The following is a 26,747-nucleotide window of genomic DNA, read 5'->3' as shown; positions in this document are numbered from 1 at the left end:
ACACTGGGTGAGGAGGAGGATGATAAAATCCTCAAGGATCACGATTGCACTTCAGCTCTGGATTCAGCAATTGTCAACCTAGTGCTTGCTGAAAACATGTCCCTCAGACTTTATAAAAAAGTCTAATGTAATCACATTTGTCCCATGTAAGTTCATAGTAGACAGAAGTTTTTAATACATCTGGCTGTTACCTTTGTAATTGTGGATGTAGTTTGAAATATATAGTTTGAAGCCTTCTTCTTTTTAGCTCCTGATGTTTGGCACAATGCTCAAATAATGTGACTTGCGTAGTTTACCATAAGTCTGAGGCGACAGGGTGAAAAATGTCATAACTAGTCTATTTTGATATTGGTGCCGGAAGTGAAGCAGCTGGCTGACATGGAATACAGAAGAGAGTGCATATACTGAGTTATTAATTCTGTTTATACCCTAACTTGGTGGCTTGCATGCTGGACTTGTTAACAAATGGAGCACACAGTAAGTGTTAATGGTCGTTTTTCTGATAGCCTAAAAATATCTATCAGTAATGCAACCCAAGCCACAAATGGTTACTGTTCATCAGCTATAGGAGGGAGAATAAAATCAGTGAGCTTGTAATAAAGTTCTGCTGTTTTTGGAGACTTTTGCAAAATTAATCATTCAACTTCCATAAACCACTGACAGGTCTTAGGCAAGGAGAGGAAGTTTTTGTGATAGCATGGGAGAAAGGCAAAAATCAATGCTGGATGGGGTATAAGTTCATCCCAGAAGTGAGTGCCAATGCATACCAATTAACTTAACATACATGACTTTGGGAAGTGGGAAGAAATTCTTACACAAAAATCCATGCAGATATTTGGAAGAATAAGAAAACTGTTCATAGTGACTGTCCAGGCTGAGATTCAAACCCAGGAATCCAGAACTGTGGGGCAGTAGCACGAACAACCTTTTTATGAAGCATTTCAAACAGCTTCTAAGGGTATCACACTTTCATATGACACTGTAAAGTGAAAGATGTGTTATTTAGTCTGAACTTGGATGAGGAATTACAGCTGGTGACAATTTAAATTCTTATGACAAACCTGAACAGAGATGACCACGTAGCTGGATTGTCTCTGTTTAACTCCTTTTTTTGTCCGTATGTGATGGTAGTAGAACTGTTAGGTCCTTTGCCGGCTACAGTAAGCTGGAAGAACCAGTTGCCACCAGTGTTTAGCCAAATATAACATAGTCTAGAGTCAACAGGTGCAGTGCTGAATGTTAAATGAATACCCCCAATACGCTTATTGTTTTGGGCGTCCTTCCAGTAGCAATCAAATTTTTTGATTTTATACAATGCCTTCACTTACCGGCTTGGCCGAGTCCTCCTCTTTATAGGACTAGCCGCGTTAGTAGTCAGTTGACGGGCAGTTTTCATTTGGCACGCACATATCTGCATATTCCCTTTAAGCTCCTAAAAGCCGGAAAGCAACTGGATTAGCAACAGTCAAAAGTAACAATACAGGAAAGGGGGAAAGCAGTCCCAGTGCAGGAATGGTAGTAGTTTTACCTTACTCATTTGTGGAGTTTATGCTTTGTTGTTGTGTGAAAGTTTAGAAATAATCCCAGGGATGTGTGAAATGTAGGGAAGATAATTTACATGTAGAAACAAGGTGAGGATAAGGGGATGGACCATCAGAATGGTATGTGCCCATTGCCTTAGGTGAGTAGTTATGAAATGTTTAAAAGGCCTCCGTGCCTTTAGTTGTAAAGGTAAGTGAGGAGGATAGGTGTTGCTGTTGTTTGTATGCAAAGTTTCTTTCCCTAACCCCATACCTCCCCATCCCAACCCCCCACAGTAAGCTTTCTTAAAGGTATTTTTCAATCTTTTCAAATCAGGGTGTCTCCTGGAGTTTGGGAGAGCTTCTGCACAGAGGTGAGAGATAGGTTTTGGCTGCTGCAGAGCCCTTGGAACAATTGTTCAGCCTTTTTCTTTCTACCATTTTTTTGGCAGCTTTGGACTGTGTACATTTTATGAGCTCTTGCCTGTAACTACTCTGCATGAATGTTTTCAATAATCTATCAAATTTGTACTGTTTGTTGGATAAGACTTTTTTTTTTAATTACGGAAGCATATTAAGGTCATGAAGAAGAAAAAAAGTGTATGTTAAGAATTAAGTCAACATGCTGACTTTATTCTAGATATTTCCACTTTAATCTCGACACTTATGTCGAGACTAAAGTGAACATGTTGACTATTCTCGTAGTTTATTTTATCATTAAAGTAGAACGTCATAAACTTAAAATCAATGTTTAATTTATGTACTAGATTTTCTCAAATCCCGTCATAAGTAATTTAGCACATTAAATGCTTTGTGTTAAGTGTTCCCCGAACCATGTTAATCAGTATATGCTTCTTAAACTGACTTCCTCCTGCACTGAGAGAAGGCGCAGGCAGCGATCACCTCTAACTTCATGATATTCCTCCTCTCTGGACATTTACTGTAGAATGCTAAGATAAATACTTGATAGCATTTTCATGTTGAAACGCATTAAAGAATGTATTAAACATGTGGGGGTACGGTGACATGGAGGTTGCGCTACTGCCTCACAACAAGGGTGTCCTAGATGTATGTTTGGTTTGGATATATGAATGGGTATCACACTGGGTTTGGTACATTTGACGTAGACAGCGCTCCTGCAGTAAAGAAAGCCCACTCAGAACATCCATTGAATTCTGTGTTTGTGTCTCTGACCACCAGCTCACAAACCCAACATTTACACAATATTTCAGTTAAACCAGTCCAATATCCATTCATACATCCAGCTTTTTAGAGCCTCGTAACACCTACCATAAAAGTTCTCTACACTGAACGTATCCTTTGGACCCATTACTGAGGGGGAGCAACACTACAGGCCCGCCACTGTGCCAACCTCATACCACCACATGTTTAATACATGCTTCAATGCAATTCATCACGAATATGATATTTATATTAGCATTCCAAATGTTCAGATAGCAGAAATATCATAAAGTGAATGTATTCTGTGTGTCAATTGCTGCTTGCGCCTCTTTCTTAGTGCAAGAGGAAGTCAGTTTAAGAAGCACGTAGTGAATTACAACTGGGTCAGGGAACATATAATACAAAGTATTTAATGTGCTACATTAGTTATGATGGGGTTTGAGAAAATCTAGTAAATTAAACAATGATTTTAAAATTAAGTTTAAGACATGGCAAAGTTAAACTAGAGAGTGAAAAAATAAAAGTTTAAAGTGGAAATGTCAACTTTAATCTCGACAAAAAAGGCGAGAATCAAGTGGAAATGTCGAGATGTCAACTTTATTCTTAACATACACTTTTTTTTTTCTTCTCTGTGGCCCTAATACGCTTCCATATTCTATGGATTGTTCACGTCTTCATGACACCTTTCTTTTCTCTTGCGAATTTTTGTTCTTTATCCAACCAACAAATACTGAGATAGGATTTTTCCTGCAATAAACATCAGTGAATTTGATTACAAAATACTTTGTGCTTTATTAGTGCTTTGAGGCACCTTGAACGCCATCTGGCCATAAACTACTAGCGTGCACTGACTTAAGAAACTTTGTACTTCGTGCCATGTTTCACATGATTCACTCTTCAGGAAGTTTTGAACTGGATGTTTGCACTGATGCCACCTCATCTATACCCTATAGGGTGTTGAACAACAAGCCCAACAAGGTGGGTATGGTCATAGCCAGCAATGTTCTCTGCAAAGATGAGGAAAGTTAACATTAATAAACGATACTTTTGGACTTTCTTTAAAGAAGCATAATAAATAACCCCTTAATCTGATTGATACACCATAGTCTGAATAGGCAGTACTGGAAGTCTCTAGTAGGCCTGAGTTAAGACTCCATGTAAGCAAAGGCTGCAGGGATAGGAAGGATCTTGTCAAAAATGATAAAAAGTGCATTTTGTTAGGGTTCCCTTTATTCAGAGGGTGCAATGCAGATGCTGTTCAAGATGTAGAACAGTGAATCAACTTTGTCCAGGTATGGATATTTAAGGAATTGAAGGAGGTTTCCAATCTTGTTTATTCGTCTAGCCTGATCCAGACACATTATTTTTATTTTTCAAGATCACAGTTACAGTGTTGATTACCTAGCCCACAGGATGCACAAACCAGTGTGTTTCTTCGGGCCGGTTCCAGCCCAGATAAATGGGGAGGGTTACGTCAGGAAGGGCATCCAGTGTAAAATTTTGCCAAATCAATATGCGGACAACGATACAAATTTCCATACTAGATCGGTCGAGCCCCTGGTTAACAACGACCGCCAACAGTACTGTTAGTCAACAGGGTGCTGGCGAAAATTGGGCTTCTGTTGGTCGAAGAAGAGGGTGGAGATGTGTCTGGAGGCAGGAGGAGAGGAGGAAGGTAAAGAGAGTGGAACTGCGGCTAGGAACTTTGAATGTTGGCAGTATGACTGGTAAGGGGAGAGAGTTAGCCGATATGATGGAGAGGAGGAAGGCTGATATATTGTGCAAGAGACTAAATGGAAGGAGAGTAAGGTCAGGTGGATCGGAGGTGGATTCAAATTGTTCTATCATGGTGTGAATAGGAGGAGAATGGAGTAGGGGTTATTCTAAAGGAACAGTATGTCAAGAGTGTTCTGGAGGTGAAAAGAGTATCAGACAGAGTAATGATTATGAAGCTGGAAATTGTAGGTGTGATGATGAATGTTGTTAGTGCATATGTCCTGCAAGTTGGGTGTGCAATGGATGAGAAAGAAGATTTTTGGAGTGAGTTGGATGAAGTGGTGAACAGTGTGCCCAAGGGACAGAAAGTGGTGATTGGAGCAGATTTCAATGGACATGTTGGTGAAGGGAACAGAGGAGACGAGGAGGTGATGGGTAGGTATGGTGTCAAGGAGAGGAATGAAGAAGGTCAGAGGATAGTGGATTTTGCCAAAAGGATGGACATGGCTGTGGTGAATACGTATTTTAAGAAGAGGGAAGAACATAGGGTGACGTACAAGAGTGGATGAAGATGCACACAGGTAGAGGTAGGGACCAAGCTGGGAAAGATGTGCAGCAGGTTAGGGTGATAAAGGATAAAGATGGAAATGTACTCACAAGCGAGGAGGGTATGTTAAGCAGATGGAAAGAGTACTTTGAGAGGTTTATGAATGAAGAGAACGAGAGAAAAGGTTGGATGATGTGGAGATAGTGAATCAGGAAGTGCAACGGATTAGCAAGGAGGAAGTAAGGACAGCTATGAAGAGGATGAGGAATGGAAAAGCCGTTGGTCCAGATGACATACCTGTGGAAGCATGGAGGTGTTTAGAAGAGATGGCAGTGGAGTTTTTAACCAGATTGTTTAATGGAATCTTGGAAAGTGAGAGGATGCCGGAGGAGTGGAGACGAAGTATACTGGTGCCGATATTTATGGGTAAGTGGGACATGCAGGACTGTAGTAACTACAGGCAGATAAAATTGATGAGCCACAGCATGAAGTTATGGAAAAGAGTAGTGGAAACTAGGTTAAGAAGTGAGGTGATGATTAGTGAGCACAGTATGGTTTCAAGCCAAGAAAGAGCACCACAGATACGATGTTTGCTCTGAGGGTATTGATGGAGAAGTATAGAGAAGGCCAGAAGGAGTTGCATTGTGTCTTTGAGATCCTGGAGAAAGCATATGACAGGGTGACTCGAGGAGCTGTGGTATTGTATGAGGAAGTTGGGAGTGGCAGAGAAGTATGTAAGAGTTGTACAGGATAAGTACGAGGGAAGTGTGACCGCGGTGAGGTCTGTGGTAGGAGTGACAGATGCATTCAAGGTGGAGGTGGGATTACATCAGGGATCGGCTCTGAGCCCTTTCTTTTTTGCAATGGTGATGGACAGGTTGACAGACGAGACTAGACTGGAGTCCCCATGGACTATGATGTTTGCTAATGACATTGTGATCTGTAGCGATAGTAGGGAGCAGGTTGTGGTGACCCTGGAGAGGTGGAAATATGCTCTAGAGAGGAGAGGAGTGAAGGTCAATAGGAACAAGACAGAATACATGTGTGTAAATAAGAAGGAGGTCAGTGGAATGGTGAGGATGCAAGGAGTAGAGTTGGCAAAGGTGGATGAGTTTAAATACTTGGAATCAACAGTACAGAGTAATGGGGATTGTGGAAGAGAGACGAAAAAGAGAGTGCAGGCAGGGTGGAGAAGAGTGTCTGGAGTGATTTGTGACAGATGGATATCAGCAAGAGTGAAACGGAAGATCTACAGGACAGTAGTGAGACCAGCTATGTTACATGGGTTGGAGACGGTGGCACTGACCAGAAAGCAGGAGAAAGAGTTGGAGGTGGCAGAGTTAAAGATGCTAAGATTTGCATTGGGTGTGACGAGGATGGACAGGATTAGAAAGGAGTACATTAGAGGGTCAGCACAAGTTGGACAGTTGGGAGACAAAGTCAGAGAGGCGAGATTGCGTTGGTTTGGACAAGTGCAGAGGAGAGATGCTGGGTATATTGGGAGAAGGATGCTAAGGATAGAGCCGCCAAGCAAGAGAAAAAGAGGAAGGCCTAACAGAAGGTTTATGGATGTGGTGAGAGAGGACATGCAGGTGATGGGTGTAACAGAACAAAATGCAGAGGAAAGAAATATATGGAAGAAGATGATCCACTGTGGCAACCCCTAACGGGAGCAGCCAAAAGAAGAAGAAGACAGCTACAATGTTGATCAGAGACATGCACAAAAGGGTGGATGCAGTTGCCCAAGCCCCTGTTCCTTTGCCTGTATTGGCCTAAGTGCCCCTTTTACCCGTTGGGAATGTTTATCTGTTTTTCATTGTAAGAAATGGAGAAAATCCAACAATAAATAATACTTGTTAAAGCTAGATAAAGCTTTATACTATCCACGAAAATAAAGTGTATAGTCTTTAACAGGGGTGTCACTACACTGGGGCTTTTAACAAACACAGCACAGTGAAAAAAGTGAAGCTGCAACTTGTTTATCGGTAGTAATCAGATTCACCCATTGAAGTGCGGAGACCCCTATCTTCAAAAGATTTCCATGGGGGAAAAAATCATCCATGTTTAAAGTAATGTGAGAAAATTGTAAATGTTCACATGCTCAACAAGCCTTCAGATATGTCATTTTTAACAGCATCCAGAAGAAAATTACCAAAAGTTGATCACACTAAATGTACAGTGCCTGATTGGCTATTTATCACAAATTATTCAATGATCTGCTTTGTTTTTGCTGTTTGAACCCCTAGGAACTAGTGGATTTACCTTGTGCAAAGAAGATAGTTGTTGATAAGGTTCTGGCAAGCTTTACAGAGTGCTTCAGTTTGTAATTTATAAAATAGATTATAAAATTTGTAAATAATCTCATTTTATCTATTGCAGCAGTTTAGCTGGAACCACTTGAATAGTACTTGTGGTTTAGTGGGAAACACTTTTCATCCAGTTTTGAAAATGTAACAGGAAAGAGGGCCAATGACGTGTCCTTGAATTGTGGTATAGTAAAATATTGATAGGCTCGCTGGCGCTAATGCTGTGACAACCTGTAAGTAACATGACTGCTGATGAAGCCGGGAGGTAGGGGCAGCTTTGTGAGGTCAAAGGCTGGTTTAGCACGCTTGAGAAGTTTGACAGGACATGTAAGAAATGGCAAAACTCAAAGGAGCATTTAAGTCAGAGATTTTTACCTTGGGGGTTACATTGTGGTCACAAGTATCTTGCTTCTGTAAATATTTGCAACCAAGAAATCACATATTAAATCGACAGCAAAAGAGGACTTTTTTTTTTTTTGGAGTGATCACTTTTTTGCGGAGGCTGACTGCAACAAATTCTAAAACAAAAGGTTACATTTTTATAAGGGTCAAAACTCCTGCTTTAAGTGCCCTCACAGGCACATATCAAAATTGCTAAACGTCAAGTGGCAAAGCCCAGTGAAATGGGGAGAAAGAAAGGGACTATTCCCAGGTACCCTTAGATGCAATTTTGGCTGCTTTGCTGGCAGAAATCAGTGACCAGGAGGCATGATGAGAGCTGGGATTCTATCAACAAACAGCTTTAGAAAGTGTACAGGAAAATGTTTGAAAAGTCTGCTTATATTTTGAACTTTTTTCATTATCTGTGTTCTGGAAATCTGGTATGTCACAGTCTTCACAAGTTTATGGTAGCTGCTTTAGGAGACCGATTATGATGTCAAAATGTGTTTTTTTCTAAGCACTGTAGATGAGACAGTATATATATTAAGTGCAGCTCTCCATTTATAATGAGCTACATAGATATTGCTGGCTTAATTCAAGAGTGTTTCCATGATGTGTGAGAAGCAAAAACTGATCAGTAAACCATAGGAAGGGAACAAGATCGTAAAAGTATTTTTCCAGCTTAAGAAGTATACAGTGAGTTTTGGTGTAGCTAATTATGTTTCTTTTTATATTACTGATAGCCACACAAACTAGTAGATCTAATTGCTAAAGTTTAAATAGTAACAGTCACATAATTGTATAATGCTATTAAATAATGCACTTCTGAAATTACAGTATGAAGTTTGGACCATTGTGACAACTCAGTCACTGATGTGTTCTGTACATGTGCCACTAGGTGCGGATAGAGAAGGCGGGTGCAATGAAGGTATTGCTCAGTAGCAACCTTCACAATCATGTGAAGCTGAATCAGGAAGTTGGACCTACTGCAGGTGTTCGGTCAGAGACAAGAGAAGTCTTTCAGGATAACTAGTTTATTTGTTTACTACCTTGACCACACTATACGAAACTGGCAAATGAATCTCACATCTTTACATTCATGTTACGTTAGTATGTGTGTGGTTTTCTCTGAAAGACAGGAAATGAACCTTTATAAATCATCATGCACATGAAATAGCACTAAACTAATAGCATTACTTAAATTGTAATTGGCAGCAACAGATCAATAGTGTACTGTACTATTATTACTTGAAGAAATGGCAACTTTAAATATATGAGTACAATATTTAAACTATTAAAACGTGGATGTGGAACTTAACAATTGACCTCACATTAACGTAGCTAAAAAAATTTACTCCAAATGAAATAATATTATTAGCAGAGGTCGCATATGGCACACTTAAAAATCATTAACTAGTTGCTTTTAAACAGTAACCAGTGTGACGCTGTCTTCCCATAAACGTACATGCAGCTTTAACATGTAACGGGTCTTTATGCAACAAAATTAACGTTAAACATAAAATGCAACACTAATGCCAAACCCAAATAATGACATCCACTTATGACTTGAAGAAAAAAAAAACACTTCATATTTAAGCAGGCTGCAAAGGATATAAACCAGTGTTAACCTCGGTCCCCTGTGGCTGTATCTTTTTGTTACAACCAGCTTCTGTTTTTAATTGGACTCCTGGGCTAATTAAGTGATGTGTTATTTCCCAGGTTGTGTGTTTTGGGAACAATATAGAAATTAGAAAACTAAGTTTGGTGTGTATATATATATATATATATATATATATATATATATATATATATATATATATATATATATATATATATATATATGGGGTACCAAACAGGCAAATATAATGACTTTCGGAATATATACAGTCAGTGTTCTGAATATATAACACCAAAACCTGATTATATAAAGTCAACGGCGGAATATATAAAGTCACTCCTGAATATATAAAGTCATTGTCGGAATATATAAAGTCATTCCTAAATATATAAAGTCATTCCTTCATATATAAAGTCAGCTTCAGAATATATAAAATCATTCCCGATTAAATACAGTATAACGTCAAAGCCTGATTATATAAAGTCAGCGTCGGTATATATAAAGTCATTTTTTAATATAGAAATTCAGCGTTGGAATATATAAAATCATTCCCAAATATATAAAATTTCCGTGCTTGTCATGTTACTCGTACTAGTGAACGGTAAACTCCGACACAGAAGCCACTCACAGTCAATCGGGCCTGTTGAGGTTCGTCTAAAAATGCGCAAAATACAAAAAGAATAAATAAATATAGTGTTCAAAACGTCGGGCACATGCATCATTTTGAATGAATTAACTGAACTGTGTTTTTTTATTTTATATATATATTTTTCTAAAGATGTTTTTCTTAACTTATTTCATTACGTTGTAGCCTATTAGGAACTCATTGAGTCGTTTCAATTAATATCAATATAATCTGACTTTAAATTTATATATTCAGGAATGAGATTATATATTCCGATGCTGACTTTATATAATCAGGCTTTGACTTTATATATTCAAGAATTACTTTATATATTCCGACGCTGACTTTATATATTCCGAAAATCATTGTAATTGCCCGTTTGGCACCCCATAATTATATAGTTTAAAATGTGCCAAGCAGTTATATGGGAATAAGATATTTTTTTCTTTTTAACAATATTTTCATCTGGATTTTTATTCTATTTTTCTAGGTGTTGTAATTGTTTAATTAATCCATTATTTGCTAATTAGTGGGTCTGATGCTAAAGTAGTTGCATTCTTTTATTATTCAGTGTTTGCCTGCGTGTCTGCTCTGCTCATTTTTAATTGTCAATAATAAGATACAACGAAGGGGGAAAACTGCACAGAGAAGGGGCAAAATATTATGAAATCAACAAAAGAGAGTTAAGCATTTAATTCTATAGCAAAAGCAGAAATATTTCTAAATGTCTTATAAATGTAAAAATCATGCTGCTGCGCTTTTCTGAATGTAGAATAAAAAAATAATACCAGCTAATTAAATGAGATTAGTGTTGTCACTGCAGGAACCTGGTTGGAATAAAAACCTGCAACCCAGGGGCTCCCCAGGACCGAGGCTGGGAAGCACTGATATAAACCCTAAACACATTAGTGTCTAGCACACTGTATTGAGAAACGGCGTCCTGGCTTGTCGCTTCGTAAGCGGGAGAACTACAAACAATTCCTGTAAGAGGGATTTTTTATTTTATTTTTTTAATTCAGAAACAAGAACTGTTGTATTAATAGTTGCTTCCGTTGTTTTGATTAAGTCTTTAATCTTTGGACACGAAGTCTTTTCATTTTATCTCCTGTCAACTTAACAAATTGGTGACGAGTTGCTTACTTGTTTCTGCTGGTCTACAATGGCTGTTGCTACTACTTATTTTCCTCAACCATTTCTTCCATGTCCGGGTGAACCCGCTATGACGTTCGAAATGTGGCTGAAAATGTTCAATAACTGCTGGTTATTGGTGCGATGAATGGTCAGAATCGGGCAGAGTCACTTCTCCTACATTGTCTGGGAAAAGTAAGGTCAGGCTGTTTTACACGTTTCCGAATAAATTTTTGTTAATGGTGAACTTCATTACGGCTTTACAAGCTCACTTTGCTTCACTGACAAAAGTCACTAAGCGGCATACTTCTAAAAAACGCGCTCAGGCTGCTAATGAAACAATTTCACATTATGTTGCCGCACTACGAGACTTAACAGTTAAATGTGAGTTTGATACTAAATTGGATGTAATGTTGAGAGATCAGTTGGTGGAACATGTGGCTAATCATCGCATACGTGAACGATTACCTTTAGAAGCCGACTTGAATTTCAATAAATCTATTACGACTGCTAAGCAAATTGAAGCTGCTGGTGAGCAGGAAAGTTTATTTCGGTAGGTGGACAAGTCCCGGTACATACTAAACCTGCGACTGCTGCTTGTCGCCGCCCGTTTCACAGCCTAAGATGCTCCGTCTCTCGCAGCCTCTGTTACTGCTTGTTGTCGCTGCTGATCTGAGCAACATTGCAAGTGATAAAATCTGTCCTGCTGTTTTTGCTAAATGTAACAACTGCCAAAAGACTGGTCATTTTGCACCGATTTGCCGTTCTCCGCAAACGTGCTCTATACAGGAAGTTGCCTTACCTGAACTTCAGATCCGTTACTTAAATGACCATTCAGCGTATGATAGAGTCAACTGCAGTGTCACAATGAAAACTTCAACTGCTACTGTACTTTTGGATCTAACTGTAGATTATGGTTCATCAGTATCCATTTTTTTTAAATGTACTGTATATACGATAAAAACTTTCATGGAGAACATTTACTGCCACCTCCAGTTAAGTTGGTGAATTATTCACATCCTCCACTCCCTGTGCTTGGCTGCTTACCTGTATTGTGTCTAAAGATGATGTTACATGCTCTACATCAGGATTCATAGTGGAGCCTGGGACTGCTTTGCTTGGCTTGGAATTAATAAAGGATCTACATTTGTGGTTTAATGGCACTACTGTCTTACCATGTGCTACCACAAATGTGTCTCTCTGTAGCTCTATCACCTTCTCTTAACCTAGGCTAAGCAAATAGCTTCACACCCACAGTTAAATATTGGACTCCATTTCTCCAGTATGACAAAAAAAAACTTTATCTCTGTCAGTTTGGCATGACTTCAGTGCAGAGTTAAATCGACTTATTCAAGCAGGGATTATTGAAAGCACTGATGCCCCTCCCTGGGTCTCTCCCATTGTGGTGGTCCAAAAGAGGACTGATGGCATTTGTATGAGTGTTGTCTTATGAAAGCCTAATAAAGCTATCATTTCAGGCAGCTTTTCTTTTCCACGCATTGATGAAATGCATCCTTGCTGGTAGGACCGACAGTGTTCTACTATTGATTTAGAAAGTGCATACTTTCAGCTTTTGCCTCATGAAGACAGTCATGATCTGATTGTCATTATTACTCATGAAGGATTGTTTAGCCCAGAGGGGACTGGGCGGTCTCTTGGTCTGGAATCCCTACAGATTTTATTTTTTTTTCTCCAGCTTTTGGAGTTTTTTTTTTTTGTTTTTTTCTGTCCACCCTGGCCATCGGACCTTACTTATTCTATGTTAATTAATGTTGACTTATGTTTATTTTTTATTATGTCTTCTATTTTTCTATTCTTCATTTTGTAAATCACTTTGAGCTACATTTTTTTTGTATGAAAATGTGCTATATAAATAAATTTTGAAATAAATAAATGTTGAAAGATTCTGCCAGGTCCCATATGGGTTAACATCCACTCTATCTGCTTTTCAAAAAATGCTCACTTCTCACAATCTTGCAGGGGTTTCCAAATATTGCAAACTACTTAGATGATATGATAGTGTGGGGATAAACACAAGCTGACCATGACTGGACACTTCAGGCAGTTCTTAAACACATAAATGATGCAGGATTACAGTGAAATTAATCAAAATGTTATTTCAGTCAGGCCAGTCTACATTTTCTGGTTTATACTGTTACAGCACAAAGGATGCAGCCTGATCAGGAGCATTTTCCCACTGTTCTGCATGCTCCAAATGATGTTTCCAAGTTGTGTTCATTCCTTGGTCTTGCATCTTGGTATAATACGTTTATCCCAAATTTTGCCAACATTGTAGAACCATTATGCGCCTGTCTCTGCTAAAATATGCAGTTCTCCTGGCCTGAGAAAGCTCAGCACAGCTTTGTCCATGAAACAGTTCATCATTGACAGTCTATCCTTGGTTTTATTTGGCCCTGGTTTACCTACTGTAGTTTCTACTAATGCATCTGATTATGCACCCAGAGATGTCCTTGTTCAAGTCCACCCTGACCATACAAAGTAGACTGTTGCCTATGCGTCTAGGACTCTTAGTACTGCTGAAACGAAATATTCTAAAATCAAAAAAGAGGCCTTTGGATGTGTGTGTGGACTGTTAAAAAATGGAGGACTTACTTGTGGGGTCATAAATTTATTCTGCACACTGATCATCAAGCATTGACCACTCTACAGTTCTCAAAAGGGTCTACTCATGCAGGTTTCCAATTTGCACACTGGGTAGCACGACTGCTGTGTTTCAAATATACTGTTGCATATTGTTCTGAATTACATTGATGATTGTCTCTCTTGCTTACAATTGTCTGTTGCCGCTGAAGACATTTCTGAAACTGATCATGAGTTTGCGGTTATTTTGTCTCCTGTTTTAACTGATTACCCATGGTTGGCCTTCTTCTCTTAATGCAGTTGACACAGATATGTGTCCATATTTCCAATTATGATATGAATTCAGTGAAAAAGGTGAGTTTGTGTTCAGTGGTCCTGTTTGTCTGTGCCACACCTTGGTAGCGCTTGCTCATGAAGGTCACCAAGGCATTGTGAGAACCAAACAGCGCCTGGGTGAGCAATACTGGTGCCCGGGTATAGATGATATGACTATAGCTCAAGTTAAAAACTGTCAACTGTACCAGTCTTCAGATAAGACAGCCAATCCTTCAGATAGATCTTTACGATCTGTCCCATTTCTATCCAAACTCTGGCAAAAGCTTGCCATAGATGTAGTGGGGGTTCATTTGAACAGCTGCTACTAAATGTGGAGTACAGATCCCTCATTTTCAAAATGGGGACAAGGTGCATATTCAGAATCCAATACATGTTCCAAATGCACATCCACAATTTTTACAACCTGTGGAAATTCAAAAAGAAATTGGTCCATGTACTTACCTGTTGGCAGATGAGGAAACAATGGCATTCTTCACTCTTATCCAAGTCAAATGCACCCGTAAACAAGGGATGTTTCAAGGGATGCTACACTGGAATTACCGTTCCAGTCTACATTAACATCAATGCCTGAAAATTCTCACATTCCAACAGCTCATGTTAGAAGCCATAGTCGTTGGTTTGAAGACTTCTTCTTCTTCTATCGGCTGCTCCCGTTAGGGGTTGCCACAGCGGATCATCTTCTTCTATATCTTTCTGTTCTCTGCATCTTGTTCTGTTACACCCATCGCCTGCATGTCCTCTCTCACCACATCCATAAACCTTCACGTAGGCCTTCCTCTTTTCCTTTTCCCTGGCTGCTCTATCCTTAGCATACTTCTCCCAATATACCCAGCATCTCTCCTCTGCACATGTCCAAACCAACGCAATCTTGCCTCTCTGACTTTGTCTCCCAACCATCCAACTTGAGCTGACCCATTAATGTACTCATTTCTAATCCATCCATCCTTGTCACACCCAATGCAAATCTTGGCATCTTTAACTCTGCCACCTCCAGCTCTGTCTCCTGCTTTCTGGTCAGGTGCCACTGTCTCCAACCCATATAACATAACTGGTCTCACTACCGTCCTGTAGACCTTCCTTTTTACTCTTGCTGATACCTGTCTGTCACAAATTACTCCTGACACTCTTCTCCACCCATTCCACCCTGCCTGCACTCTCTTCTTCACCTCTCTTCCACAATCCCCATTCCTCTGTACTGTTGATCCCAAGTACAGTATTTAAACTCATCCACCTTTGCCAACTGTACTCCCTGCATCCTCACCATTCCACTTACCTCCCTCTCATTTACACACATGTATTCTCTCTTGTTCCTACTGACCTTCATTCCTCTCCTCTCTAGAGCATATCGCCACCTCTCCAGGGTCTCCTCAACCTTCTCCCTACTATCGCTAAAGATCACAATGTCATCAGCAAACATCATAGTCCACGGGGACTCCTGTCTAATCTTGTCTGTCAACCTGTCCATCACCATTGCAAATAAAAAAGGGCTCAGAGCTGATCCCTGATGTAATCCCACCTCCACGTTGAATGCATCCGTCGCTCCTACCGCAGACCTCACCACTGTCACACTTCCCTCGTACATATCCTGTACAACTCTTACATACTTCTCTGCCACTCCCGACTTCCTCATACAATACCATAGCTCCTCTCGAGGCAAACTGTCATATGCTTTCTCCAGGTCCACAAAGACGCAATGCAACTCCTTCTGGCCTTCTCTAAACCTCTCCATCAACATCCTCAGAGCAAACATTGCATCTGTGGTGCTCTTTCTTGGCATGAAACCATACTGCTGCTCACTAATTATCACCTCACTTCTTAACCTAGCTTCCACTACTCTTTCCCATAACTTCATGCTGTGGCTCATCAATTGTATTCCACTGTAGTTACTACAGTCCTGCACATCTCCCTTATTCTTAAATATCACCACCAGTACACTTCTTCTCCACTCCTCAGGCATCCTCTCCCTTTCCAAGATTCCATTAAACAATCTGGTTAAAACTTCCACTGCCATCTCTCCTAAACACCTCCATGCTTCCATAGGTATGTCATCTGGACCAACGGCCTTTCCATTTTTCATCCTCTTCATAGCTGTCCTTACTTCCTCCTTGCTAATCCGTTGTACTTCCTCATTCAATATCTCCACACATCCAACTTCTTCTCTCTCTCATTCTCTTCATTCCTCAGCCTCTCAAAGTGCTCTTTCCACCTGCTCAACATACTCTCATCGCTTGTGAGTACATTTCCATCTTTATCCTTTATCACCCTGGCTTGAGGACTATGTAACATAAATATGCATGCTGATGTAATTCAGTGTTCCTTACAATGTTAGTGATGTTTAACTTTTTGTAATTTAAGTACTATTCTTATGTAAAGGGGGAATATGTTGTGTTCTGTACTTGTGTCACTAGGTGAGGACAGAAAAGGTGAGGGAAGAAGGAAAATAAGAAAAAAGAAATGGAAACATGAAGTGTTGTATTACTGGCTGCTTCCTGTTGTCTTATAAAGTCTTAAATGGCCAAGATCCAGCTTACTTATCTGAACTTATGGCTTACAAACCAGAACGCACATTCCAAGGATTAATAAAATAATTGTGGGAGGTCGAGCTTCTAGTTACAGGGCCCATAAACTGTGTAATGGTCTACCTGCTACTATGAGGTGCCCCTTCGGTCTCGACTTTCAAATCCCAGCTGAAAACTCACTACTTCAGTTTAGCATATCCTGACTAGAGCTGCTGATTAACTGTACAGACTGCATCTCTGTTGTTAGTCATTAGCACTAAAACATAAGTAATATGATGGTTATAATTTGTTACTAACCCTTATCTATTCTGTTTCTCTTCTCGATACTCAAATGTAGTACTTGGTGCCACTGCCATACTGCCAAGTTCTTTTGCCTGCCTAATGTAAAGTTATCTCTGATGGAGGATCGCAGGAATCGTTGGGTAGATGCATCCTTTCATCAGATTGGCTGAACCAGCACTGACTCAGCTGTGGAATGGCCAATAGGGGAAGACAGCTTGATGGCCGAGGTCTCCAGGACTCTTAACAAATCTGAGTCCTATTATGTGATCTACTGTTATGTTATCATCTACTGTTGAATTCTGCTCTGTACTTGTAATATTTCTATTGCACTATTGTATTGAAGATTACTTGTATTTTGTTCTCTGTATTGTATTTACTGTTTTTTGTTTGACACCCACTGCACACCCAACCTACCTGGAAACTTGGGTCTCTCTTTGAACTGCCTTTCCCAAGGTTTCTTCCAGTTTTTTCCCTACTATGTTTTTTTTACATTTTTCCTTGTCTTCTTAAAGAGTCAAGGCTGATGGGCTGTCAAAAGGCAGGACCTGTTAAAGCCCATTGTGGCCCTTCTTGTGTGATTTTGGGCTATACAAAAATAAATTGCATTGTATTGTGTTGTTGCTTTCTATTGTTAGATTAAATCTTTAATATTTGAACACTGAACCTTTTCATTTTACCTCCTGTCAACTTAACAGTCACCCAGTGATGGTGTTCCATAATATCATGTTCATTCTGCCTTAAAGTTACAAATCATGCAATGTAAGACAAGTGTTTATGCATATAATTTAAGTTCTAGTGATGTTAACTCTTGCTGTTAAAGTCCATTTAGTATTTTGTTTAATTAGATGGGGATTCCTTTTTTGTCAGTTCACCTTATTAAGATGCATTATATTAGGAAAATACTGTATATGTGCAGTAGAGGAAGAGTAGATTATTTTCTTGTAATCTTTCGTAATCAGCAATCATGAAAGTATATTTGTTTGCCAAGGCTGTGAACATTATAAAGCCCCTGATGTTACATCCTAATTTTCAATGAAAACATAGAAATAAAAGTAAACACTAATTGGTGCCTGGGAATAAAAATGTCACAATCTCTGTCCTATTACAGTAAGTGTCCTTCCCCGCTTTTGCAAACCACTGCCCACTAAAAGGTCTGTGCATGTTACTGCTGTTGAGTTGTTCATGCTAGACTCTTAAGTTTGTTAAAAATGTACCTGGTTTAGATTACAGTACTTCTATAATCTTATTAGCCTATTTTGCTTTTGGTTTGAGGCACCCTGATTTTTATTATCTTTCTTATCCTATACTATCCTATTGTGTTGTTAGCATTTGATTCTTGCCCCTACTTATTCAAGGTTCTATCTACTCCATTTTATTAATGTTGATTGTACACAACTAACAAATTTAATAATGGCCCAAGCTTTGTTGATCATAATTGTGTACAGGACTTAATTAAGTAAACCAAGAATATGCCTCAAAACATAGGAAAAATAGAATGTTAAGAGACAAAAGTGAACAAAACCAGGTAAACTTTAACAAAAATATGACAGCCCATCTAGAATGAGTCGACAGCATACTTAAACACATAGGTGAAACCATTGAGTCAAGCAGGCTCAGAGGACAACAGTAACCATGTAGGCTTAGGTGGAAGTTAGTCAGTTATGTAGAAAAATAGAAGAAAGGATAATATTGTCGTCACTGGATTTTAGCTGGTCATGCAGACAAGACAATGAAGCTGGTTGCTGCTGACATTTTGTATTTAAACAAACAGGCCTTGCAGCTCTAATGGCACTGGATGATTGTTAGAACAAAAAGAAAGTTACTATGAAGTGTGTTCAGTTGTCTCAGACAAGTGAAGTAGAACCATACAAAAACCGCTTCTATATAGCTAAACTGTCACCATTAAACAAGACAAACACAGCACCCAGGAAACAAAAATTCAAAACCAAGGGATTGCTGCACCATAAAAGGTGACCACAGTTGAATAAGAGGGCTGACAAGCAATGAAACTGACACTACACGTGATTCTAAAATAACTGCCTGTCCATAAGTCAGTTAACTACATAGAGGCCTAAAATAAACAAAACACAAATCTCAAAGTTCCATTTAATCTGGACCCCTACTTACTTTTGAGTTCCGGTCCCTATTCCAGAGGAAAAATCAAAACTTAAATGTACATTTATTTGCCTAGTAGACACTTATCCAAAGTGACTTACAAAAGAGGTTAACATAGTTGACTAAACATTAGCCTGGCGACTGTCTGGGAACAGGTTTCAAAGGGCAAGGTTACAAAACTGATCATCACAAGTGAGCTGAGAAGAAAATACAAGCCAGTTACAGTTTATAGGTTACGAAAGCCTAATAGCTAATATTAGCCTCATACAAGTGAGTGTAATTGTAGCAACCCAGTCTCCTTAGTGAAGTGGTGCTAAAAACTAGATGCCAATGCAGATTACTTTTTTTGGAATCCCTGTTTTGCATCATTATAGTTTTTGATACAAGAATTTAACAGTAGTATGGTGCCCTCTCCTCTGTTGAAACCTTTTATGGTGGAGTCAGACCATTTCTCCCTAGGAGGTTTCTATAAAACTGTACATTTCTGATGAATGGTCTTCGATGTAAATAATAAAATATTAGCATCTGTCATTCAAACCTCTGTCTGTTCACCAGAAATAATTCACAATTCAAAGAGCGGTGAGTATCTTTTGATTTAAAAAACAATTAGAAGTTTGCACAGTTTACAGAAATGCAATTCACTCTGTTGGAATCTTAATGGAGGGACAGAATATCACAAGATTCCTGTACAGATCATCTGAAACCCTTGCTCCAAATGCTGGAAATCCTGTCTGGAATGTCATTGAATTTTCGTTAATAAGATAAATACAAATAACCCTTCCCAAAATACAGAAAGACTGAACGGACGGGATGTGCCGTATCTCAGCGATTTCATAGGAGACACAGATGTCGCTTCAAGTTTTCTGGCGACAAGGTAGTCAATTGGGCATCATTTTATAAATAGTGGCTCTGTAGCTGCATCTATTTAGTCAGGCATTGCTATGTAACAATAACGTATACAACTTAAAGTTTTCTGTCTGTGGCGTTGTAAGATTCGGAAATTTTTCAACCATCAGTAACCCACTGCTATGTAACAAGGCTTTAGAAATGGATTTGCTTGTGTTACACAGCTGTAAATAACAAATTGAAATCTTTGAATAGTATATTCTAAAGTGTTAAGGGCGCTTGTTCCCACATCCAGTTTTACAGTGGCTGCACACATTGTCTTACCGATTAAGCCCTGCCAGCTCAGGCTATCATTTAATTCACCCTTACATTTTCTAAACCTCTTTGTCCAGCTCATTTTTTGGTGCAGTGGTGGCTCTGAGGCTAGGGATCTGCACTAGTAATCAGAAGGTTGCTGGTTCAAATCCTGTATATGCCAAAAGGGACTCAACTCTGTTGGGCCCTTGAGCAAGTCCCTTAACCTGCAATTACTTAATCCTGGGTTTGACATTAATCTGCATCCAGCCCTGCATGTAGGCCCTCCAACCTGAAGGGAAAAACTTGGGGGTTGGTGGCAGAATTGGCACTCCAGCCACCATAAAAAAAACACTCACACTGGTTCCACTCCATCGGACCCATCTGAGGTGTCACCTGTTGCATGGCTGAATTCGGGTCCTAATCTGGAATCCTGAGATGGTTTGTCGTGTGGTGGGTTTGGCAATGCGCTGTATCAGTGTGTGCTCCTAACCTGTTTTCTCTCTTTGTCCAGAGCAGAAATCTGGAGTCTATCCCAGAAATCTTCGGGCGCAACACCAGTACCAGGCAACAGTAAATCACAGGGTTAAAACACACGCACACACACTCAGTATATTCAACAACGCCATCTAACCTGCACGTCTTTGGACTGTGGAAAGAAGCTTGCCCACACAAGAGGACATCCACGTGCACACCAGGAGAACATAGAAACTCCAAGCAGGGCTCACCCGTGGCGCGAGTTCCAAGTTTTTGTGTCATATAATGTTTAGGTTACCTGCGCCACCATGTGCCCATGTCAGTGCCCATTCTCGTCGGGACAGTGATGTACCGTTGACAGGTGACATTATCGTATGAATGGTGCACTTGATATGGGAGTCAGCACAATTATAGTTGCCATTCTCGCGACTAAAATTTGGCCAATTATCTGTGTGCCTCCAACACTCTTCCAATATTTCTTCTGGGAAGAGTTCCTGCTTTACGTCAATGCCCCTGAAATTAATATGCGCGGATTTGAAAAGTGATGGGTGATAATTCACCTAACATTGTAATCCTGAGTTGTTTTTAAAAAATAAGTAAAGCATCTGTAACATTCAGCACTGATATCACATAACTTTTTCAGTTTTATTACGCTGACAGGTTAATGACAGGCTTGTATTACACCCAACGAACTGAATCACTTCAGCGGAATGGATACTAATCACGACTCGCAGGCTCTCGGGCAAACTGCGAAGCTGCAAATCCTGTTGGGCAAGTTTCTTTTACTGCCGTATAGTCGTACTGCCGGTGATTACGAGAGATCAAGGTTCTGGCCGACGATCGCTCCAGATAGTTCTTTCCAGCCCGACTATCTCTGCCCATTACCTAATATCCTTATTATTTATGAGTTTAAATCCATATTAATTCTACCTTAATGCCGATCTCACACTGCGGTCATTTGTACCCACATTTCAGAGTTTTGCAGGCTGCTGGAAGTGACTGACTTCAGTGAGGAAGATCACGATATGCATTTGATAGTACGAGTGAGAACGGCGACAAAAGTGATGTGCAAATTACATATTATGCGGTACTGATTATTTATACTGCGGTGGATTGGCGCCCTGCCCGGGGTTTGTTTCCTGCCTTGTGCCCTGTGTTGGCTGGGATTGGCTCCAGGAGATCCCCGTGACCCTGTAGTTAGAATATAGCGGGTTGGTTAATGGATAGATGGATGATCATTTATACATTCAAACAAAAGATTGCTAAAGCAGACTCTGCACCTTATATGCAAAAAAAAAATAATAATAATAATAATAATCAGTCAGTTGTTCACATTTTCAAGTTCTTTAACTTTTTTTGGCTCAGTCTATTTGCATCTGTCACTAATCACTCGTAGCAATGCACCAAGTTTTAGAGTGCGGGCTGTGTTATGCCAGTGATCTTCTATGCAGTGTCTGCCTGCTATTAGCTTTGTGAGTTTCTGGTGGAGAGATCCGAGTTTAGAAAGTCGATAAATCTTATCTGTATGCCAAAGGGTTTTCTTCTTTTAATTTTTAAAACGTCTCCTCTCTCTCCCTGCAATGATTTACCTGGTCCAAAACCTTTTCAGATGCTCGATAGGCATATTCCCATAATTCCATTTATTTTTATTATATTTTGGATATTGAATGTTTGGCAATTAATCGGCAAATATTTTGTGAATTGAGCAAGGCAATTATTAAAGTCAGTAAGTGATATATACCGCGTACTTACTTTTAAAGCCTTTGAAGATGAACAACATCCTTAATCGCCTAAACTTCCTGAAACAAGACACAGCCCCGTCCCTTTTATTATTCTTCGAGTTTTCTCTTACCTACCCCCAATTAGATATCCGTACATTTCTATACCTCGAACTAAGCCACATCCAGAAAGACAGAAATCTCTAAGTGAGTCTCCTCGATCACAAAGGTTACAGATGGATGTTCATGATTTTGCCGCTCCGTTCAATGATTTTCCAGCGGACGTCCCTACACTGACACTTATTTTTTAAAACAAGCTGAACTAAAAGTAGATTGGGTGACACACCGTGACGCAGTGGTTAGCTCATCTGGTCACTATGCCATACATCACTAAAGAATTGCGTGCTAGGTTGAAATTGGTCCTGTGTGTGTTGTCATTGCTGTGTGCACGAAACCGCTGAAAAAACATTTTTCAGATTTTTTAGCACATTAACTATATTGTCAAGTACACCTCGATGATCTGTAAGACAAAACTTCAGGGCAATTTCAGTATGCATACTTTTACATATAATGAATTGCTGCGCTTGGATAGTTTGCATGACAAATGAACCGCATATGCTAAACCAGTAAAGGCACAATGGATTGGTATTTGGGAAGGTCTGTTTGTGCTGGGGCCGCGTACTGGGGAATGACCCAAGACAAAGTTAAGACACACAGTGGAGACGGCACCATGAATCGCTTTCACTTGCAGAACGTGTTCAATCGGTAATGAAGACGACCTATGCATGCCAAATCTCAGCGTTAGCAATACAGTTAAATTGTTCATAAGGACAGAATGTGACACCCTGAAAGCAGCTCTCAGAATGCTACGTGAATTCTGAATACAGATTGGACAAACTGAGAATCATTCAATGAGAATCCAAAGAACTAATCACTGTTCTGTATACTTTGGGAATTCCAGTCAGTCACTGCAATATTTCGTGTGAATGGCTAGAGTGTTCAGTGTGAATTGGGCAGATACAGTGAATACAGTTACAACGTTAATAGCAAAATACATCAATACTGAAAGGTGTTGCTGTTTCTAACACCCTGGATAGACACGTCATTCAGTTCTTGGGCTCTTGCGATACTTTCACATATGCTTAAAATTTACTAACAATTTTTGAAGTTTCAGCCCCAACGCAAAACCAAATAAAACAAATTTCCGGAGATCTCCCATATTACGGAACTCACCATCTCATTCTCCTCTCTATGGTTGATCAGCTGGCAGTGTTCGTCGATGTAAATCGCTTCACCTCCCATCACTCGGAGATACCGCACGCCGGACTGCACAAAGTCAGCACACCAGGAGTTTACCTGTGGCTCTCCTCCCTCTCAAACTCCAGGAATTTTGGCAGCGCATCCTACCTTTGGGCGGAGCTCCAGGGAGGAGTAGATGAAAGGCACCTGCTAGTACACCCTTCTCTACTTTCTAGGGCTCCGCTGCCGTAACACGGCCGCCATAGGGACCTCTCCGTGTCACAAGAGCGGCGTTTGGGGGTGGCAAGTGGGACGATCGCTTTTGAAGTATGTGTGTGCCGTTCGAGCGGATTTGCCAAATTATAATCTCCAATATATTATATATATATATATATATATATATATATATATATATATATATATATATATATATATATATATATATATATATATATAGTGGTGTGAAAAACTATTTGCCCCCCTCCTGATTTCTTATTCTTTTGCATGTTTGTCACGCAAAATGTTTCTGATCATCAAACACATTTAACTATTAGTCAAATATAACACAAGTAAACACAAAATGCAGTTTTTAAATGATGGTTTTATTATTTAGGGAGAAAAAATCCAAACCTACATGGCCCTGTGTGAAAAAGTAATTGCCCCCTGAACCTAATAACTGGTTGGGCCACCCTTAGCAGCAATAACTGCAATCAAGCGTTTGCGATAACTTGCAATGAGTCTTTTACCTCGCTCTGGAGGAATTTTGGCCCACTCATCTTTGAAGAATTGTTGTAATTCAGCTTTATTTGATGGTTTTCTAGCATGAACCGCCTTTCTAAGGTCATGCCATAGCATCTCAATTGGATTCAGGTCGGACTTTGACTAGGCCACTCCAAAGTCTTCATTTTGTTTTTCTTCAGTCATTCAGAGGTGGATTTGCTGGTGTGTTTTGGGTCATTGTCCTGTTGCAGCACCCAAGATCGCTTCAGCTTGAGTTGACGGACAGATGGCCGGACATTCTTCTTCAGGATTTTTTGGTAGACAGTAGAATTCATGGTTCCATCTATCACAGCAAGCCTTCCAGGTCCTGAAGCAGCAAAACAACCCCAGACCATCACACTACCACCACCATATTTTACTGATGGTATGATGTTCTTTTTCTGAAATGCTATGTTCCTTTTACGCCAGATGTAACGGGACATTTGCCTTCCAAAAAGTTCAACTTTTGTCTCATCAGTGCACAAGGTATTTTCCCAAAAGTCTTGGCAATCATTGAGATGTTTCTTAGCAAAATTGAGACGAGCCCTAATGTTCTTTTTGCTTAACAGTGGTTTGCGTCTTGGAAATCTGCCATGCAGGCCATTTTTGCCCAGTCTCTTTCTTATGGTGGAGTTGTGAACACTGACCTTAATTGAGGCAAGTGAGGCCTGTAGTTCTTTAGCAGTCTTTTGTGACCTCTCGGATGAGTCGTCTCTGCACTCTTGGGGTAATTTTGGTCGCCCGGCCACTCCTGGGAAGGTTCACTACTGTTCCATGTTTTTGCCATTTGTGGATAATGGCTCTCACTGTGGTTCACTGGAGTCCCAAAGCTTTAGAAATGGCTTTATAACCTTTACCAGACTGATAGATCTCAATTACTTAAGTCTGTTCTCATTTGTTCCTGAATTTTTTTGAATCTTGGCATGATGTTTAGCTTTTGAGGTGCTTTTGGTCTACTTCTCTGTGTCAGGCAGCTCCTATTTAAGTGATTTCTTGATTGAAACAGGTGTGGCAGTAATCAGGCCTAGGGGTGGCTACGGAAATTGAACTCAGGTGTGATACACCACAGTTAGGTTATTTTTAACAAGGGGCAATTACTTTTCACACAGGGCCATGTAGGTTTGGATTTTGTTTCTCCCTAAATAATAAAACCATCATTTAAAAACTGCATTTTGTGTTTACTTGTGTTATATTTGACTAATGGTTAAATGTGTTTGATGATCAGAAACATTTTGTGTGACAAACATGCAAAAGAATAAGAAATCAGGAAGGGGCAAATAGTTTTTCACACCACTGTATATATATATATATATATATATATATATATATATATATATACATATATATCAGATGCTTCTAATAGGAACGCTTTTAAAATCTCTCTTCAAGGTCAAATTCCGTGCATGTACGTCTTTGAAAACATTCCCTAGTCCAAATATTAATGCACAAAAACATGTACACTATCGCTAATGATAACCGGCTGAAATTACATCAACGTGAGTCATGACATCCTACATATCGAGACTCAGAGTATACTTGCAGTTTGGGTACTTTTCTAGAGGAGGCCCTGCTAATTTCCGCATGACACCGCATCGCATTTCGCCTTGTCCTGGTATTCTCATGAATTATGAATTGCACTTTTTAAATAAATTATATCGTTATATTTTGATATCTTGCAAAGATGTAGCTAAATGCTGTAATGAGGAAATCCGGTGCATGTTAATATTATTTTTATTAAATTCGCGTGCAAGTTTATGCAGTCCACACATACCGGTAACAGCGTTTGACGTAACCGGCTCAGCGTGGGGTTGGTCAGTCCTAAGCCCCTAAGGTTGCCTCTGCCAACAGGTCCAGTATGTGAACTTTCTCCGCACCCACTGAGTCTTGTCACCCATTCATTAATTGTGAGTCACCTCGTGAGGCTCGCTGTCCCCCGTTATTTGTCAGTCTGTAAAGACAGGCGAACTTGGCCACCTGCCCAATGTCCTCAGTTTCTCTGTCCAACAATGTCCAGCACATCAGGTCTGCTGGAGTCATGTTCTGAGAAAACTCACTACAGGAACACTATTTTACTTCAGTTTGAGATGCTCCTGCTCTGCCACGCTCCCATGTTTAATCTGTTAATCCGAAACTCTGTGTAGAAATTAAATTCAGACAACAAAGCAATTACAATAAAATCTACTGACTCAAGTTATATGTTTTGTTCACAGGTTCCGCAAGGAGCTTTACTTTTGGCTAGGGTCAAGTGTAGACAGTAATTAAGAGGATTATGGCTACAATGACCTGTTTAGCCATCATATCAGAGTCTCAGGTGTGTACACATCATGAACAATGGTTTAATGTCACAATTCTTTCTTTTAAGTACAGAAATATATACGGCAGTTTTCCAAAGTTAAATTGATTCCATCATTAAGGTTTTGGCTAAAGTTTACAGCTGGATGCCCTTCTTGACTATAACCTTTTCTATTTTTCTGGGATTGGTAATGGCACCAAGATGTACTTACTTGTTTGGCCCCCTTTGGTAAGATTTATAAGACC

General features: G+C 39.7%; 1 protein-coding gene across 3 annotated transcripts in view; it reads right to left on the bottom strand.

Annotated features, from left to right (window-relative positions):
- Positions 1 to 23,546, bottom strand: part of LOC120536193 (probable cation-transporting ATPase 13A4) — a 69,020-nt gene extending 45,474 nt beyond the window's left edge. For all 3 annotated transcript variants that reach the window (XM_039764538.1, XM_039764544.1, XM_039764531.1), the window contains exon 1: positions 23,445 to 23,546. In XM_039764538.1, the coding sequence (XP_039620472.1) occupies positions 23,445 to 23,513 (69 nt within the window). In that variant the 5' untranslated portion in view covers positions 23,514 to 23,546. The remainder of the gene's footprint in view (positions 1 to 23,444) is intronic.
- Between the last annotated feature and the right edge of the window lie 3,201 nt (positions 23,547 to 26,747).

Source organism: Polypterus senegalus, chromosome 1 (assembly GCF_016835505.1).
Source record: "Polypterus senegalus isolate Bchr_013 chromosome 1, ASM1683550v1, whole genome shotgun sequence".
Classification (NCBI taxonomy): Eukaryota; Metazoa; Chordata; class Cladistia; order Polypteriformes; family Polypteridae; genus Polypterus; species Polypterus senegalus.
The sequence above is the reverse complement of the archived record's forward strand: the minus strand, read 5'-3'. Positions and strand labels throughout refer to the sequence as shown.